At 42.5% G+C, this 16,482-nt stretch overlaps 1 protein-coding gene across 2 annotated transcripts; it reads right to left on the bottom strand.

Moving 5' to 3' along the window:
- Positions 1–551: 551 nt before the first annotated feature.
- Positions 552–10,664, bottom strand: ERRFI1 (ERBB receptor feedback inhibitor 1). 2 transcript variants are annotated; one of them, XM_069035104.1, is made up of 4 exons: positions 10,558–10,664; positions 3,890–4,086; positions 3,690–3,766; positions 552–3,103 (listed from the first exon to the last, which is right to left on the bottom strand). In XM_069035104.1, the coding sequence occupies exons 2-4, from the start codon at positions 4,009–4,011 to the stop codon at positions 1,908–1,910; spliced, it is 1,395 nt and encodes a 464-aa protein (XP_068891205.1). In that variant the 5' UTR covers positions 4,012–4,086; positions 10,558–10,664; the 3' UTR covers positions 552–1,907. The 2 variants fall into 2 exon arrangements, with proteins under 2 accessions (XP_068891205.1, XP_068891206.1); XM_069035105.1 differs by lacking the exon at positions 10,558–10,664 and adding an exon at positions 9,996–10,220.
- Between the last annotated feature and the right edge of the window lie 5,818 nt (positions 10,665–16,482).

Here is a 16,482-nt window from a genome sequence, read left to right as displayed (position 1 = left end):
TAAGCCCACTGACAGAAACATCCACACTGCCAGATCAAGGCAAGTATTTACCTGCAAAGTTGTGTGATGCTTTCTATCTTCAATAACCTTATCCATGGCTTGCATACTATGGTGAAATACACTTGCTTTGTGGTAAGTATTCACAATTTCTATCCCCTCTTAACCATGCTATTTTTTACCAGGTGAGAAATTGAAGACAGGAACACTACTGCCCTTTCTCTTCTGTACAATGGTGGCTAACATGCTATAGGTGACTCTAGAAAAAACCAAAATCATTAATAATGTTAGGCCAGATAACTTAATCTTACAGGATGTTTTATTGTCAGCACAAAACTATAGATACCATGCTTCCAGGTAGTAAGGTAGAATTAAAACTAATGGTGTGCAATGTGACCTATTGAACACTTCTACAGAAATCTTAATTCTAATTAAATGCAAGCTGAATTTAACATCTGTTGCACATTTAACATTACTGACTTAGAACTTTCCAGTAAATGCAGAACTAAAATGAACAATTGCATACACTATTCAATAAAGCAAAAACCAAAATGTATCATAAATAAGTATTTTATAACTTTATTAAACTCAAGACATGACAATATTCAAAATACAAAGTGAATTATTTTTTATTCAATACTGTACACAATGCAGAAATATCAGTGCATTTCTATAGCATGTATTTCACCTTCATTTAGTTTGTACTAAAACAAATAAAAAGTAAGCTTTAAAATAGCTCAAACATCTCATTCAGCAGTTTAAACTGTAAACACCTTGTTTACTTCTGTTAAGAGGAACACATTAATCTTCTGTACCCCTGTTAATGAGCACCCTTTCTCTTGTGCTTATCTGTAAGAGAATAAATGTAACCAAACTGAGCACACGAAACTGCTAAGGTGGCACCTCAGTGAACTTCAGTGAATGGCTGAGGCACAGTGAGGAAAAATTAAACAGCAAGAAGCAGCATCTGAAGCAGCAAGAGATGGGACTGACACTGTTCATAAATGGAATCATGTTTTTTCCTCATGTTTTTTACCCTCCTCCTCGTCCTCCCCTAAAATACTGAACAGAAACCACAACACAAGACCAGCTTGTGCTGTGTTTCTGTATTTAATACAGTCATAATTTCAGACTCCAGGTGAGCACATAGTTGTTACTGCCTACCTAATAGCAACCCTGTGGCTGCTCAGGACACATTCACACATTTCTAGGATCCAGCAGGAAAAGAGCAGCAGCAGAGGCTTAGCAATAGCTGGTCCAAGTCTCTTCTAGGAAAAACTGCAAAATTGAGCCAAGTGTGTCTAGCAAGTGAATTCACAAAACCTAACTCACTTTAAAAGTCTATTAGCATCAAATTAATTTGTAAGATAGATTAATCTTTCAAAATGCACTTCCAATACGCCTGCCAAGTCTTGAAGTGGGTATCAGATCTTGCAGTTACCTTCTTATCAGGCTGACATATCCTAGTAAAAGAAGACAGTCTGTTCTCAGTAGAATTACTGTGTAAAAGAAATTTTGGAAAATATCTGATACAAAAGCTGTACTGCATTACTTGGTCTGTTGTCTACTTTATAAGTGACTCTTAAGCAAAGACTGATTTTTTAAAATTTTTTTTTTAATAATGTGACTACCAAATATGTTCATCTAGGTAGCATACAACTGGCCAACTGTGACTATCCCTCCACGTTTCTTCAGGATCTTTGTAGGTTTTCAGCTTACATACCAAGACAAAAAAAAAGTCTTAAGAAACATATCAAATATATGCAGCATAAGAGGACTTTACCATCCACTTTCCAGTTCTCAGAGGACAAACTGCTCCTACTTCATTATCTGTGAACCATAAGAACTTTGTAACATGATAAAGTTCAGCTCCATCCCAAATAATTGAGCTGAGGCTGTGCTCCCAGACACTAAGGGGAAACCACGTAGGACAGGTGTTTTCGTTTCAGGGGACCACCTATGTCCATTCTGGGTTTTGAGTCCAGTTTTACTGGGGCTGAGGTGGCTGTGCAGTCACCAGACCAGGACTGAACCTCAGTGTTAGAGCTCCTCTCCTCTGCTTCTCTGAAGAATTTCTCATACTTGTCCAAATATGGAGGTCTCTCTGGTAGCAGATAGTAGTGCGTTGAACTGGCCTTCTTACCATTTTCAATAATTGGAAGAATGCAAGGGACCCTATTTGAAGATCCTTCACTATTTTGTCTTTGTAGAGCTTTGCTGCTGACATACTTAGGATCAGGTGCAAAGCTCTGGGTGGGGGGCATAACCCCATTGAGGTATGATGGAAGGCTTTTGGGACTGGGGGTACGGGAATTGCTGCGTGACAAAGGTTCTCGGGGGGGCACTTTGGGAGGCCTGTCTTCATCACTGTACGCACTGGAAGCGACTTCTGCTGACCACCTTCTGTAGTCTGGTTTGAGAGCCCTCGGGGGTATGGGAACCCTTGGTGGAATCTCTGGTTTATCTTCATCAGAAGTTGGAGATGACCTGTTTAAGTGTCCAGTCAGTCTTACTATGGGTTTATTGAGAGATCCAGCTGGCCCGGAATGGGACCTTCGTAGGCGTCGATGCAGCTGCTGTGGAGGAGGATAAATACTGGATATGTACACATTTAGGCTTTGTGTAGGGTTGGCATCTTCTGGTTTTGGTCCTGTTGGAGTATCGAAATATGCATAGTTGATTTGTCCACAGCCCCTAAAGCTCCGACGGCTTGGAGCACTGGATTTAAAAGGGGGAAGTTCATAATCTTCTAACAAAAAGTCAGTATCTGAGCTAGTAAGGAATTCTACCTCTTTGTCAACCTCATCTGGAGTAAAGTGTTCAGATATAGGCAGAGGGGGTAGTGGCCTGGAGCTGCGATCATTAGAAGATGCAGACAGAAACTGAATTGGTCCATTTTTTATTGGCATGTGAGGAGGTGTTTCTTCAGAAACACAGCCCATGGTTAATGACAGTTTACTAAAGCCAGGAACAAGATGGTCGTCGTATCTTGAAATTGGCTGTTCATTTTTGGGACTTACAGGAGGTGGACTGGATTTCTGAGATGGCACTTGGATGCAACTTCCAGCAATGTGGTCATTCATGGAAGCCTGGTTGGAAGAGTGCCCTAAAAAGGTGAGAAATTCTTAGAGACACTTTTCTCAGTAACACTACAGCACATGACTTTGCCACCGCATATTTAGTTCCTGCTAATGCAACAGTAAATAATGTCTGTTTAATGTCTCCAGGTAGTGAAATGCAGGTATTACAGATCTTATCTGGTCATGTATTTATGCATTTAGTTAAGATAGCAGCAGAATATCTTATTGCTTTAGACCAGTGCTCCAGTTAAATGAGGTAGTTCAAGAGACCCCACGCATAAGCAAAAGAGCTTCAAAGATCCCAGCATAGGACTACAACAGAACAACTGCTTTTTTTAACCAAGTATTTTTTCTGTCCAAAGTGTAATGACAAGTCAGAGGCCTCCTATGTCCAAGGCGAACGGGAGTGTGTGTGCGTTTTTGTTTAACTCGATGGTGTTACTTCAAAGTGGTTTTGTTGGTTGGCCCTGAACAGGAGCACTTTCCTGAGCTGCCAACAGGGGGCAGCGCGGCCCAGCCGGGAGCGCGTTGGTGTCAGCGAGGCCCGCAGGGTTTTTCCCAAGACAAATCCCTTACACTTCCCAACACGTATGTGTCAGACTTTGTACTTACCAATGGATGGCAAATGCTGCTCGGTTGATGGGTTTAAATTATATGTCACTGCTATAGGGTCCACATTAAAGAAAGCACTAAAAAAAAAGAAAAAAAAAACCTTCACTGTAAATAAACCATAGGTTTGTACTGGCACAAGTATTCGTAACATTCATTTCATATACTTGAAGATGCAGTAGATAAATTTTAGCCTCACTCACTTTTCAAATCCACTGTGGGTACCCCAGCAGGTTTTCAGACTGCCCATGCCTTGACTGGTGTGAAGAAATCCGGTTTTTAATGGGACTCTCATCTCCTGAGCAGCAACCCCTGCAGTTGACATCGTGCAGTGTTCTCTGAGGATGTCTCACAACCCTTGATATTCAGGACTTGGCAAGTTTCCTGCAGTTTTCATTCCCTTCAAGAGAGAGGACATAAATATCAGAAGTGCAAACCTGATGTTCCATCTCTCATCTGAAATTTCATTATTCAAGGAATTAATATAGCTCTGTAGGAAGGCCTTCTGTCCTAATACTTCCCAATTGGAAAACTTGACCATACTGCTTGAGTCTGATTGCAAAATTAAAGTACAGAACAGGCAAGTTCTCTCAAAAAGTTAAACTGCATAGAAAAAAAGCATAGAAAAAAAGGAGAAATATGTTAAGTAAAGGTATTGATATATGGCAATTGTGTATCCACAGCTTCAGTTCTTGAACACAGACTTCAGTTCTTGAACACATAGTTATTTATGTAAAAAAAGTTTTTAAAGTTTTTTAGAACAATCTAACCTTCTAGTAGCTATCTTCAGTCGTATCTTTCTACTAAAGATTTTAGTTTCCAGTGTAGCCAACCTGTAGTCTGCTGTTAAGTATTATCTTCCATAGCCTTTGCTCCAATAAACAATTATTGACTACTTGAATTAGAATTCTGAAACTTATTTTACATAAAACAGTAACTATTCTTAACAAACTTAAGTGTTAAGATACTTCAAAACAACCTCAAGTCTTGGAGCTATTTCAAACAAATTGGAAATCTAGTGATTTGAAATAATCTCAGCTGAAACTGCCCTGCTGCATTCAAATCTATTTTGAATGTGAGAAGAATGCTTTATCTGGCCCATTTACAATAGAAAAAATGTGTTGGCAATTGCTATATATTGAGTAAGTAATCACAGTCTACAGAACAAATTGACTCACAGGACATTGTTTAGAAAATTCATCAGGGAGGGGAAGGGGCAATGTAAAATTAGTCAGCATTCTGAAGGCAGGCTATAAAAAAAGACAATAAAAAAGATGTTCTCTGGGTCTCTGCTTCATCTACACAAATATCCTAAATTCAGCAAGTGCAATACAGTCTGTTAAAAAAAAGACACAAAAAACCTATCAAACCAAACCCCACCCAAACCAGTTTAATTTGTATCTCTCTTGAGAATCAATACCATGACCATATAATATTAATGTGAATTTCTCCATATCCCTCCACCAAAAGAATTCAGTCTAAAGAAAAGTCAACCAACAACTGAGGGCTGGCTACATCAGTGCTCAACAAACGTGGCAAGAAAACCCCTTCAGAGTGTGGTACTGCAAAAAATGCAGTACAGACACAGGTAGTAGCTTATGGTTATGGTAAATCTGCCCAAACCAGGCATTCTATGCAGATGTGTAGCCTTCCCTTTCCTTTAGGAGGAAAGATCCATTATACTTGTCTGCAGCATGAAGGATGGGCAGACTCCTAAGCAGGACTGTAAACCAGGTGCCTGAGGATTAGTTTGCAATCCAGCATCACTATTTGCAATTTATAAACAACTGTTTGAGAAAAAACCAACTCTGCTGTGCTCTTTCAATTTTGAATTGGGTCCAGTATTGATCATCTTAAGAAAACAGTAGCTTCTGACCATGTGTACATTTATGGTATGTGAGATGCAAATCCCTTTCTCTTTAAGAGTGTGATGGTTTTCTTAATAATGACTGTCTGTGTCAACAGAAGTGGGATTGTTTTAGTCACTGCCAGATACCAAATATATTTTAGGCAGGCATTTCAGAATAACTCTAGACAGGAGACTTTAATAGAAGTGAACAAGGGCCAAACCAGTGTTCTATGTACTGCAGCACAGCCCTACTTCATTCAGCCCTCCTGATTTTAGTAAAGACCATGTTCTTCCTCTTCAGACAACCTCCTTAAAAAGCTAGCTTAACCCTGGAAATTTTTGCATAACACAGTTAAATTGGACCCTTCCCAGTAACAGGAACTGCAGATATTTCATAGCAAAATGAAATAAAAGCACAGAGTCCTGGGAAGCAATAACATAGTCCTGTAAGTGCAAACACTGTATTCAGGGGAGCAGAACACTAGAGAGACCCACTTGTCAAAATGGCTTAAGCAGCACAGTACACATACAGCACCAATTCTAAAATTACTTATCAACATAATTTCTAAATAAAACATCCATCTTATCAGCCCACACTGTAATGAGCAGTGATTTTTTGTGCCTCACAGATCCTATCCTATTAGCAGCAAATCTACAAAAGAAATTAAAGAAAATTCATTATAGAATTTAAGAGAGCTTAAGGCTAATGCCTGCTGTCCATTTCAGTATTTCTGAAGTCAAAAGCAAGTCACAAGTTAAAAAAGCACTGGTACAGAAGACTGATTAGTCAGCAAATGATCATACTCCACCTCAGTCTGTGTACAAGATCTGGCAAGACCATGAGACATTGATTATGATATATAAAATGAGAGGAGGGGGAACAACTTCTGTAGTTTGAGAGCACATGTAACGTGCTAGCTGTGATAACATACAGCCCTTGCAGGGCTTGTCAAGAAGCCCAACCTCCACCAAATCCCACGCCTAAACCACTACTAGTAATTACTGTGTCAGCTTTCTGAATGCTGTCTAAATCTCAGCTCTCAAGACTGATAGTTGCACAATCACCTCTCTGAAATCTCTCTGGAATGCTAAGCTCAACATCTGAAACAGACTTAAATATTTACATACTCTAGGAAAAGGTGATTTTCACTTGTTTCAATAAGTCTTTACTTTTTAAAAATAAAGCACAAATTATATAGCCATAAAACTTGCTTCATTCATCAATGACCTCTTTGCAAATTCACAGGTGATTTGCCTTGACATTTCAGAGAGTTATGAAACCATCCTCTGTGCCTTAAGCTAGGATATCAGGAGAGGTAGTGCTCTTTCACTAAACCACCTAGTTACTTTTTCAGTGGAGTCTAGAGAGTTGGTGCTTGTATTTTAAAACATGCATAAGCTTGTTTGAAGACAGTATCTTAAGAGGGAGACATGAGAACATGTAACTGAGTACAAACTTTGTATTTTAGACAGCATGCTCTTCCTAAAGCTGAGTAGTACATATTCTATTCTAGTAATTGGTTTAAAAAAATTACAAAAGTCAGTCATGAAGATATAAACATCAACAGTTTTCACTGTTAACTGCTGTCCCAATTCTGCCTCCTTAAAAGTTTAAGGATCTAAACTTAACCATAAATAACATCAAACTGTATTTGCTAAAGAAAATGGACACTACACAGTAATGAAGCATTCTTGATCTCACATTTGTGTGCTGCTCATTTGCACAGAATGAGCTTTCAGTTACTCTGCTTGTCTGACCTAGTTATGCACAGTTTATGGCATTTAGGAAGGTTGAAGCACTTTTGAAGATGTTACAGTTTGTGTTATTCAAAAGAAACGGAGTACAAACAAAAACTATGGCTGGTAATTTCTACAGGGCATTTACAAGCCAAGGCAATCCGAAGGTTTGTTGGTGCTTTAAGAAGCTACTGACACCATTGCCTGTAAAGGTAACAGTGCAAAGGAGGTACTTGTAATCATCCAGGTCTGCTTGTATTAACAAAGATGAATAATACCAAGTATTGGAGATTATATTGATGTTAAGATTTTTTTTACAAAGACAAATATACCTTCAGACTTCAACTGGATGGCTATGTGTAAGCTGAAATTAGTCAAATGTATCCATAAACAGTTAGGGTATCTGCATAGTGAGAAATATGGAAAGATTTTTGTGGTAAGTTGAATTACAGCAAATATCCCAAACATACCATTTTCCTACAGATACATATTAATAAATACTTGTGTTATAACAACAGTAATCCTCTGTTTAGAAACTAAGAAGCATGTGCATATATTTTAGCTCAACACCTATCACTAATCACACACAGAATCTTGTTACTCTGTTCCCTGTTCTCCCAGCTCCAATGCAACCAAATATTTGAGGCAAGTCAAGTTCATAACAAAGAAAACCTTTCTGGTATGCACAGCAGACCAAAGCATGCTCTAGAATGTTTCACTTAATGGGTATGGAATACAGCAATTTGCTGTACAGATTTCTGAATGCTTCAGACTTCGGACAGGTTTTATAAAGGCAACACTCTTGACAAGGAGCTTATATACTTCTTGTAAGAAATGGGAAAGAGGGGAAGAAAAAAAAAATAAGACCTATTTACCCCTTTTGGGAGGGGAAGAAATGTGTCTACCTTAAATCCACAACCTATTTTTGCTCACCTTGCCACCACATTATCTTTAACAAATCTCAGAAGCAATTCACAGGAGGAGGGGCACATTTTTGCACTACAAGTCATCCACTCCAGCTAGCTGTTCCTTATTTGACAATGTGATGTAATTTCCTTCTCCTCTGACTTTCTATTTAACATTAGTACCTGAGATAGAGCCACCCCTTTTAATACTTAAGTATTTCAGACTTCCAATTGGACTTTAAAAACCTAAGTGCTGTTAATATACTTTCTGGAACTCCAAATACTTTAAAAAAAGTTAAAACTTCTGTTTCTCTAGTTCTTATCCCTCAAGTACTTCTGTCTTTGTAGCTAGATGAATACTGAGTAACCAACACTTAGCAGAAACAGCCTCATAAGAAGGTTAGTTTAAATCTATTCATTTAATAAATAACTAGATCTTCTTTACTATGCACCAAACCTCCACAGTGCAGTTCAGTATCCCTCTGAGTCACAGACTAAAGCATGCTCAGATACAAGCCTCAGAAGATATTTCCATTCATAGGAATTATATTCTTTACAGTTATTGTATAAATTAATTACATTTTTAACTTTGAGATATTTTTCTACACATTCTGCCAGCCAGAACTGGACCATTCTGTGGCAAAGAATTTAAGACTATGATCACTTAGTAAACAGTCAAATCATGGGTGCTTGCAAATAAAACTAATCTTATGGGTATACAACAGACTAATGAACTGAACAGCAGACAAACTCTGTATTTAGATTGTAACAGTCAGCTATTTGGAATATATTCAAAGAACCACAGTTCATCAAGGAGTTTAAGTTCAGTTAAAATTTGGGCTACCATTTCACAGTCCTACACAGCAAATGGGAGTAACTGGTAAACTGCCAGTAGAAAACTAATAATTAAATAGCAAGACAATTGCCTTGCCTCTGCTTGTCAGATTTCAGATGCATGCTTAAGGTATGGTACTTCACCCTCCTGAAAATTTTAATGTGAATATAGACAGCTTACATTCAGGAAATAAAAATTCCTTTATAGCTGACTCAGAATCATAACCATAGTGTAAGACACACTGTGATAAGTTTTAATTCTCTTTTCCACTACCAAGAACTGGAACTGTTTTTTTCCAGAATAATTCCCATACTGCAGATCATGGCAGACGTAGGGCTTCATCAAGAACATATGCCCCCACCTCAACAGATAAGTTTCTATTAAAAAAAAAAATCAGAAAGTTGTGCCATATAGGTAAATTGCTAAGGAAAGAAAACTAGGTTTGTGCATAAAGTAAATTGAGTGAATAATACAGGTGAATTGAGCAGTTTAACTGGATTATAAATACAATTCACAAATGCATTTATGATGCAGAGGCATCATTCACCTGCCATTCCCGTATAACACAGACTGAGGTATTCCCAAAATGACCAAAGAGACCTTGCCCCCAGAGCCTTTCTCATCCAGTTAATATGTAATGAGGTACTGTTATCTTTGGATCGAGCATAAGAAATTTTTTGCTTATTGCTTCAGAATACGACACAGGGCCCTTGGTCTGTGCTCCAGTGACAGGAGACCACTGAAGTCGCCAAGTCCCCCGGCCTGCTCGCTCCGCTGTCACATTCTCCACTGCCAATACTGAAGAGTACAGCGGTGTCTCCAGATTTAACCACCGCAGACTGGCTATTTTAGAAAATCGAGGATAAGTGCGTAATGAGGTATTAAGTCACAAAGAAATGTTTATTCTAAATTAAGCCATCCTAAATTAGCGTGCGAAGCGCAGAGCCTGAGCGAGCCCACAGTGCGGTCTCTTGTTTACTCACAGGAGCGAGAGGAGCAGCTCGGAAGCGAGTGAGAGCACACTGATACTGTTTCGGGTCAGGAAGAAAACGCGTGGCACGCCACGTTGATTTCCAAGAATGTGGCTGCGGGCTCCGCTGACCCCGGGCGGGTCCCGTCCCATTTAGCTGGGCTCCCGCCGCGGCGAGCGGAGCGGGTGTCGCACCGAGATCCCCCGCCAGCTCCGGGGCGAGTCCGGCCCTGCTGCCCCCCCCCTCCCCTCAGCACAGCAGCACAAAACGCGCTCCCGGCTCCTCCCGGCGCGCGCCACCGGGCCCGGGGCCGCCGCCACCCCTCCCGCCCGCCGGTGCGAGCTGCGCCGCAGCTCCGAGCCACGGGCTCGGCCAACCCCGGCGCCGCGGCCCGACCAACTCGGGTGTGCCGCCCGATCCGCCGGCCCCCGCTCCTCTCCCCAGCGGCAAGGCCCAGCGCAGCCGGAATGGGACGGCCCCGAGCCGCAGACAGGCAGCCCTGGTAAGCCGGCCGGGCCCGGGGGCCGCCATGGCCGCGAGGGGCGCGGGAGGTGCCGCCAGGGCCGTCACTCACCCCGACAGTGTCGCGCAGCTCCGCGCGGCCGTCGGCGCCACACGCATGCGCCGCCCCAGCACCCGGTCACTGCCGCGGCGCGCGCCGGCCGCCGCTCTTATGGAGGGGGACGGAACCGCGCGTGGCCCCGCCCCGCCTCCGCACGGCGGGCCCGTCACGGGAGGCCTTAAAGGGGCGGCGGCCGCGCGCACCCGTGAGGGTGTTGTGGCCGTTTCCGGTTTTGCCGGGCGCGGGGGCTGCAGCGCTTCCCGGCGGGGGCTTGGGCGCTGGCGGTGCAGCCGCTGCTCCGCGCCCGCCAGCGGGAACGGCCCCCGGGGCGCCCTCCGGGCGGCGCCGCCCCCGCCTTGGCAGCCCCCCCTCCGCCCGGGCCTGCGGGACCGGCCGCCTCCGGGCTCAGTGAGAGCGGCGTTCGCCAAGCGGGCTCCAGGCGGGGGTGAAGAACCGCGGGAGCCGAGGAGCTGGCGCTCGGCCGCTCACAGCGGCGGGACGGCAGCGCCCGCCTAGGGATGCTGAGGCAGCGCTGCTCGGTTCGCCCGCGCTCGGCGTCCTGCCCTGGCCCTCTGTTTGGCGCTAATCCCTCAGGGGAACTGCCTGCTGCCTCCCGCTTCTTCTGTCCCCGGGTTTCCGTTTCCTCGGGCGGCAGTCATTCGTTCCGTTCTTCCCCGGCCTATCCCGGTCCTGTTCCCACCGCTGTCGGGGCACCTCGCTGCCCATCTCCGCCGGGAGCCGCCTTCCCTGGGCTCGGAGCCGTTCCCCGCCGGCAGCAGGGAGCGCTCGCTCTCCCGGCCCGGCTCCCGAGCGGGCGGGCCTGGGGCGCGGGGGCCCGGGCCGGGAGGGAGGCGGCGGCCGTGGCTCCCCGCGCTTCTCCCCGTCACTGCCGCATGGTTTTCTCTCCTAAGCGGGTCCGGGCGGTAAGGTGGGGCCAGGCCTTGCCCACGCGTGTGGTGACCGAGTATTTTGCAGTCACAGAATGTCCCTGTCCTTCAGTATTACCGTAAAGAGAGAAAACACCAAACCTTTCGCTGTTGTAGGAATTGGTCCTGTGAATGTCAGTTTTCTTGTAATAGGCATGTTTGTGTTGAAATAAATCCACCTTCATGCGTAATGATTTATTTAGCATCTTGAGAAATTATGGGTGGGCTGTCACAGATTTGACAGAGTATTTTGTATCTAGACATAGATTTGTGGTGGTAAATAAACCGCAGTGGTCAGAACAGGAGGATTCATGGTGAAAGCTGCTGTTTAAACACTTGTGAGTATTTATGGGTGATGCTGATTCACTACAGCATAAACAATAAGAATCAGGCTTTTGATCAGTTTTGCTCTACAGTGCAATCATTTCTTTGTAGGACAAAGAAATACCGATGTGGGACTCTTGAAACTCTCAGGATTGAGAGGTGCTAACAACAGGATTAACAAAATGTGTCCTCTGTCTACACCTTTTGAACTGGAATAGTTGCTGATATTTTAAGAAAGAAGAATGCTTGATTTCACTGTATGATGTGGTGTATGTCTGCAGTTGACTTCTCTTTTCTCTTTAGTGTTTCTTTTGACCTCTGGTGAAAGCTCCCCAGCTACCCTTGTTCTTTGGGACAACAAGATATATTGCATATTTTTATCGTAAGAACTGTTGTACTGCTGTAAAAATACAGGTGATTGAGAAGAAAAGGCATGGCTATAAACTAGGAGAGATTTTCAGTGTGAAAAATGATGAAGAGGTCCTCTAAAGTTGACTGGACATGTTATGGAGGTGAGAGAAAGTGAAAAGGATATAAGGGGAGGTAGAAGCCATCAAAAGGAAGGAGGGGAACCAAGGGTGGGTTTGTGATTTTGATGAATTGGGGTACATGTAACAGAGCCTGCAGGATGTTTGTGTTCTGGACACATGCTGGTGGCAGTGGCTTGTGCTGAACTGTACGTGCTCAAAGACTGCTTCCGAGTGTTTGCTGTACTTCTATTGTTCTGGACTTAAAGACCGTGACTAATTGTTTCTGTGGATAAGCTGGCCGAGTTATCTCAAGTTTAAATTGTCCTGGTTGCACGAGGAGAGGAGAAAGTAATCTTTTTTTGGTTTTTTTTTAAACTCTGGTGTGTTGATGATATACACACTGACTGATAGTGCAAACAGCCCTAAATGTTGTAATGAATGGATACAAAGGACAAACTTGTCTTTCAAATGTTTTTCACAGACTGTTGACATGACTTCAGTAGGACAAATTCCTGTAGTGCCTCTGTAGCGGAACATGATAGATGTTTGGCTTCTTTACTTGTTTATACCTGAGAATCTTTGATCCAGGAAAAGTTCTTCCTGGCATTCCTTGCAGGTGTTATCCTATGGCCTCTGTATTTCTATCTGCAGGTCTTGTTTTATTTTGTTAGATAATTTTGGAGTTAGTTCATGTGCATGTAATCGTATGGAGTTTTTGTCTCTTACTGTTAAATAAGTTTACCTATGGCCTTTGTTCACTAAAACTCCACACACCTTAGATTTCTGATTGTTCTACTGAATAAAAAACGTTAGTAATGGTGCCACTTGCAATAGTTTCTGTGCTGACTTGAGGACAGAGGAAATTGAATTCTGCACCAACAGTTACATTCCCATTTCTCCACCTCATAGTTCTGTAGGCATGTGTAAACCACGTTTTGTAATTTGCTAAGTGCCCTAAAGACTAACTCCTAAGTAGTCTTCAACACCGTGGGTCATCAATACTAATAACAAGTTTGCTAAAAAAATGAGCTCAGGTAGTACTAGGAGAGGCCTTAAACCTCTCCTGTCTCCAGGTTTGGACATGGATAGCAGACTTCTCTGTATTTAATAAATGAAATGTCTGAATTCTGTGAAAAAAAAGAATAGCATGGACTTTCATTCATGATACTACCTTTCATTCAAGAATTCTCTTTGCAGAGGGAATCCCAGAGATACTGAATGTTCTTTGATCAGTTGTTATGTTTCTAGCTTGCTTTGCAGCCTATACCTTTCCAATGATCTTGATCCCCTTGATACTTCCCATCTTCAACGCTTAAAATTTTTAGTTGCTACTTCTGTTTGTTTTGAGAGGAGAAAGGCATACATGTAAAGCAGCAGCTGGAGAAGCAAAAGGCAAAACCTTTTTAGGAAGCTAGAAAATTACAAAAAATTTCATACTGAAAGACTTAGTGGAAAATAATGATATTTATTTAAATATAGAAGGTTAGATAAAGCTCCTGTACAGTCATTCTTTAGATGGTTGTGATTTTTTTGTAAGGCACCTTCCATAAACAACAACTTCGTTTTACAGTAGCTGCTGCTGTTTTATTGCTTAATCGTACTTATTTGTGGTAGATGCTCTTGAGCAAGAAGCTTGGGGGTTTTTTTCCATGCTCTCTGGTAAGCATGCCTCCTGTCTGGTTACCTGAAAGGGAATGAGTAGCTTAGACACTTTTCTTTTTGGCCTTGTTAATGACTAGAAAAGGTAATTGTGGTCAGTCATCAGAGAGGAAAAGCTTTCCTGAAGAGAGGTAAACAAAGTGCAAGTTGGATGCTGTGGTGTTAGTTTTTGCATGACTAGTTATGTGAGTGAGGGTGGTGTGGATACACTTCTGCTGCACCTCCAGAGGTGCTTCTGCAGAGCCAAGATCATGTGTCACAAGTTATTTCAAATGTAGCCTCTATGAACCCTTTAGTAAGACGTTGCCTCAGACAAGCAAACCTAGCAAAATGCAGTGCAGAACATGGTTTATGAATAAGTCTTTCCATCATGAGAAGTCCTGAATTCTGTCATTATTCACCAGATTAAAATTCAAGACACTGGCCTTGGCTTGGATGCTGACTTCCAAAAGAAATGAGTTATCATGTGGTTCTTAACCTCTTTCTTAAAAATCACAGCCTTTGCCTCAAGCAGAATGAAGATGTGCAGAGTAGGAGTTAAACTGTGCAATCCTTATGTGGTTGCATTTTATCTTACTCAGGTACTTATCTGTGCATCTATATATGAACGTTGAGGTTAAGGACTCTGGTGGTACTCTCTGACATGAAAATGTAAACAAGCTATGCAGATAATAAAATTCTTAGTTACCTACGTTTTGAACATGTACCACCCTAAACTGAGTGAAAGCAACTTAAGCATGTTTATTCCAGGGGGAAAAACCAATACATGTGGGACATGTTAGAATTGCTGTAGTCTCCCTGAACTGACAAGAAGTCAGAGGCTAATGTAGTGGCTGTAAACTGTCGTGCTAGTACATGAGTGGAAGAATATCGTCCAAATTACAAGCAGTTAACCTTTATACTTCTCTTCTTGTTGTACTGGGGATGCTGTATGGTGTCCTGTGGTGCTTCCTGTGGGATAGAGAAATGTAGGAAAGGGGCAGAGACAATGAGTTTAAGGCAGATCACAGATCAGCAGTGCAGACTCTCGCATAACAAGGGTAACATACTATACAACTGTACAGACCTGATGCTGAAATTCAGCTTTGAACAGGGGCCATTACTCAGTCTTTGTGTGAATTGTCCCTATACAAGACTTTAAAGCAATTGGATAATGCTAATTTGCCTCTTAAGCCATCTGTAGAAGCTGACACAGATAGCAAATCTTTTATGCTTCAGGCATGTGGAAGTGGTTTGTGATGCAAACATACTATCTAAAAGTGGAAATACAGCATGGCTTTTGTGAGTTCTTGTCTGTGTACCTTGATTATATCTCTCTCTGAATGCTGCAAATACCAGAAGTTTTACTTGCTTCAGAAACTAGTCACAGAAAGCCTGATGAAAGAAAAATCCATTAAGGCTCCAGGGAAAGTGCCTTGTATCAGACTGCTGGGAATTGTGAGAGGAAGTTGCCCACTGCCCTAAACATTTGTTTCCTCTTTTTAACCCGTGCTAGGGCAATATTGGATCAGGTGGACCTTGGGATTTGGGGCAGTATAGCTGCTGTTGGAAAGCATCCGTATTTTTCATTCCCTTTTATATTTCAGTCAGATTTTTCCATAATTTTCTGTTTACGTAACTGGGTATACAATGATATATTTCTGCTTACAAGATTCAGCTCAGGCTCTTGTCTCTGCAGTTGTGCCCTGAATCTTTTCAGGAAAGGACTGTGCTGTTCTTTGAGTCTAGAGACCATGAAGAAGGGAACAGGGTTAGGAGAGTGCTACAAAACTTTTTCAGTGTAAGGATTCCTTGTTGCTGTGAATGAGGAACATGTGCATACTTCACTGGTCAGATTTGTATGAATGCAGTTGCACCAGCCAGGTATAGGGCAGAATGAGTGTCTTGCATTTCCAGTTTAGCCAGAAGACCCACAGAAGGGAGGAAACGCATGGGTCAGTAAAGGAGGGCTAAATTAGAGGTTAGCATATTCAAGTGTCTAGACAGCGAATACAGACATACTGCAAAATTCAGTCTGTCAGGGAGTGGAGAGTCTAGATTAAAAAGCCATTTCAAAGGCATGTTCCCTGAATGGGGTAATCATGTGCTCAGACTTTTTCAGCACATAAGCATAAGCCGAGTGAGGGAAGAGATCAAAAAAGGACACAAATATTGACACAGAGTCTGTAGCAGCTTAGACTGGAATGGAACTCGATAAATTAAAAATAGCTGGTTGTTCACACTTGTGTTCCCAGAAATGGCCACAGCCACATCTGTTTTTTACCATCCATTCTGTGATATTTGAACAACTCACAGAAATGTTACCTCCTTCCTCCTGCTGTAGAGACATTGTTACACAGTCCTCCCAAACTGCGTTCATTCTTGCTCTCGGGCATGTAAACTGTGCATGTAAACTGGTCATCAGGAAGCCGAACTTCACTCTGGTGAAATACCCGGAGCTCACTTAGATTGTGTGTTTTTAGGGCATTGTGTGCTTTTAGGGCAGTGTCGAGGGGTGTCCCACTGGAGCAGGATGCTGGGCACATCAGCAGAGGAGCTGACTCAAATCCCAGTCTAAC

The sequence above is a fragment of the Aphelocoma coerulescens genome, chromosome 21 (assembly GCF_041296385.1).
Source record: "Aphelocoma coerulescens isolate FSJ_1873_10779 chromosome 21, UR_Acoe_1.0, whole genome shotgun sequence".
Lineage (NCBI taxonomy): Eukaryota > Metazoa > Chordata > Aves > Passeriformes > Corvidae > Aphelocoma > Aphelocoma coerulescens.
Note: the sequence above shows the minus strand (reverse complement) of the source record. Positions and strands in the feature narration are given on the sequence as shown.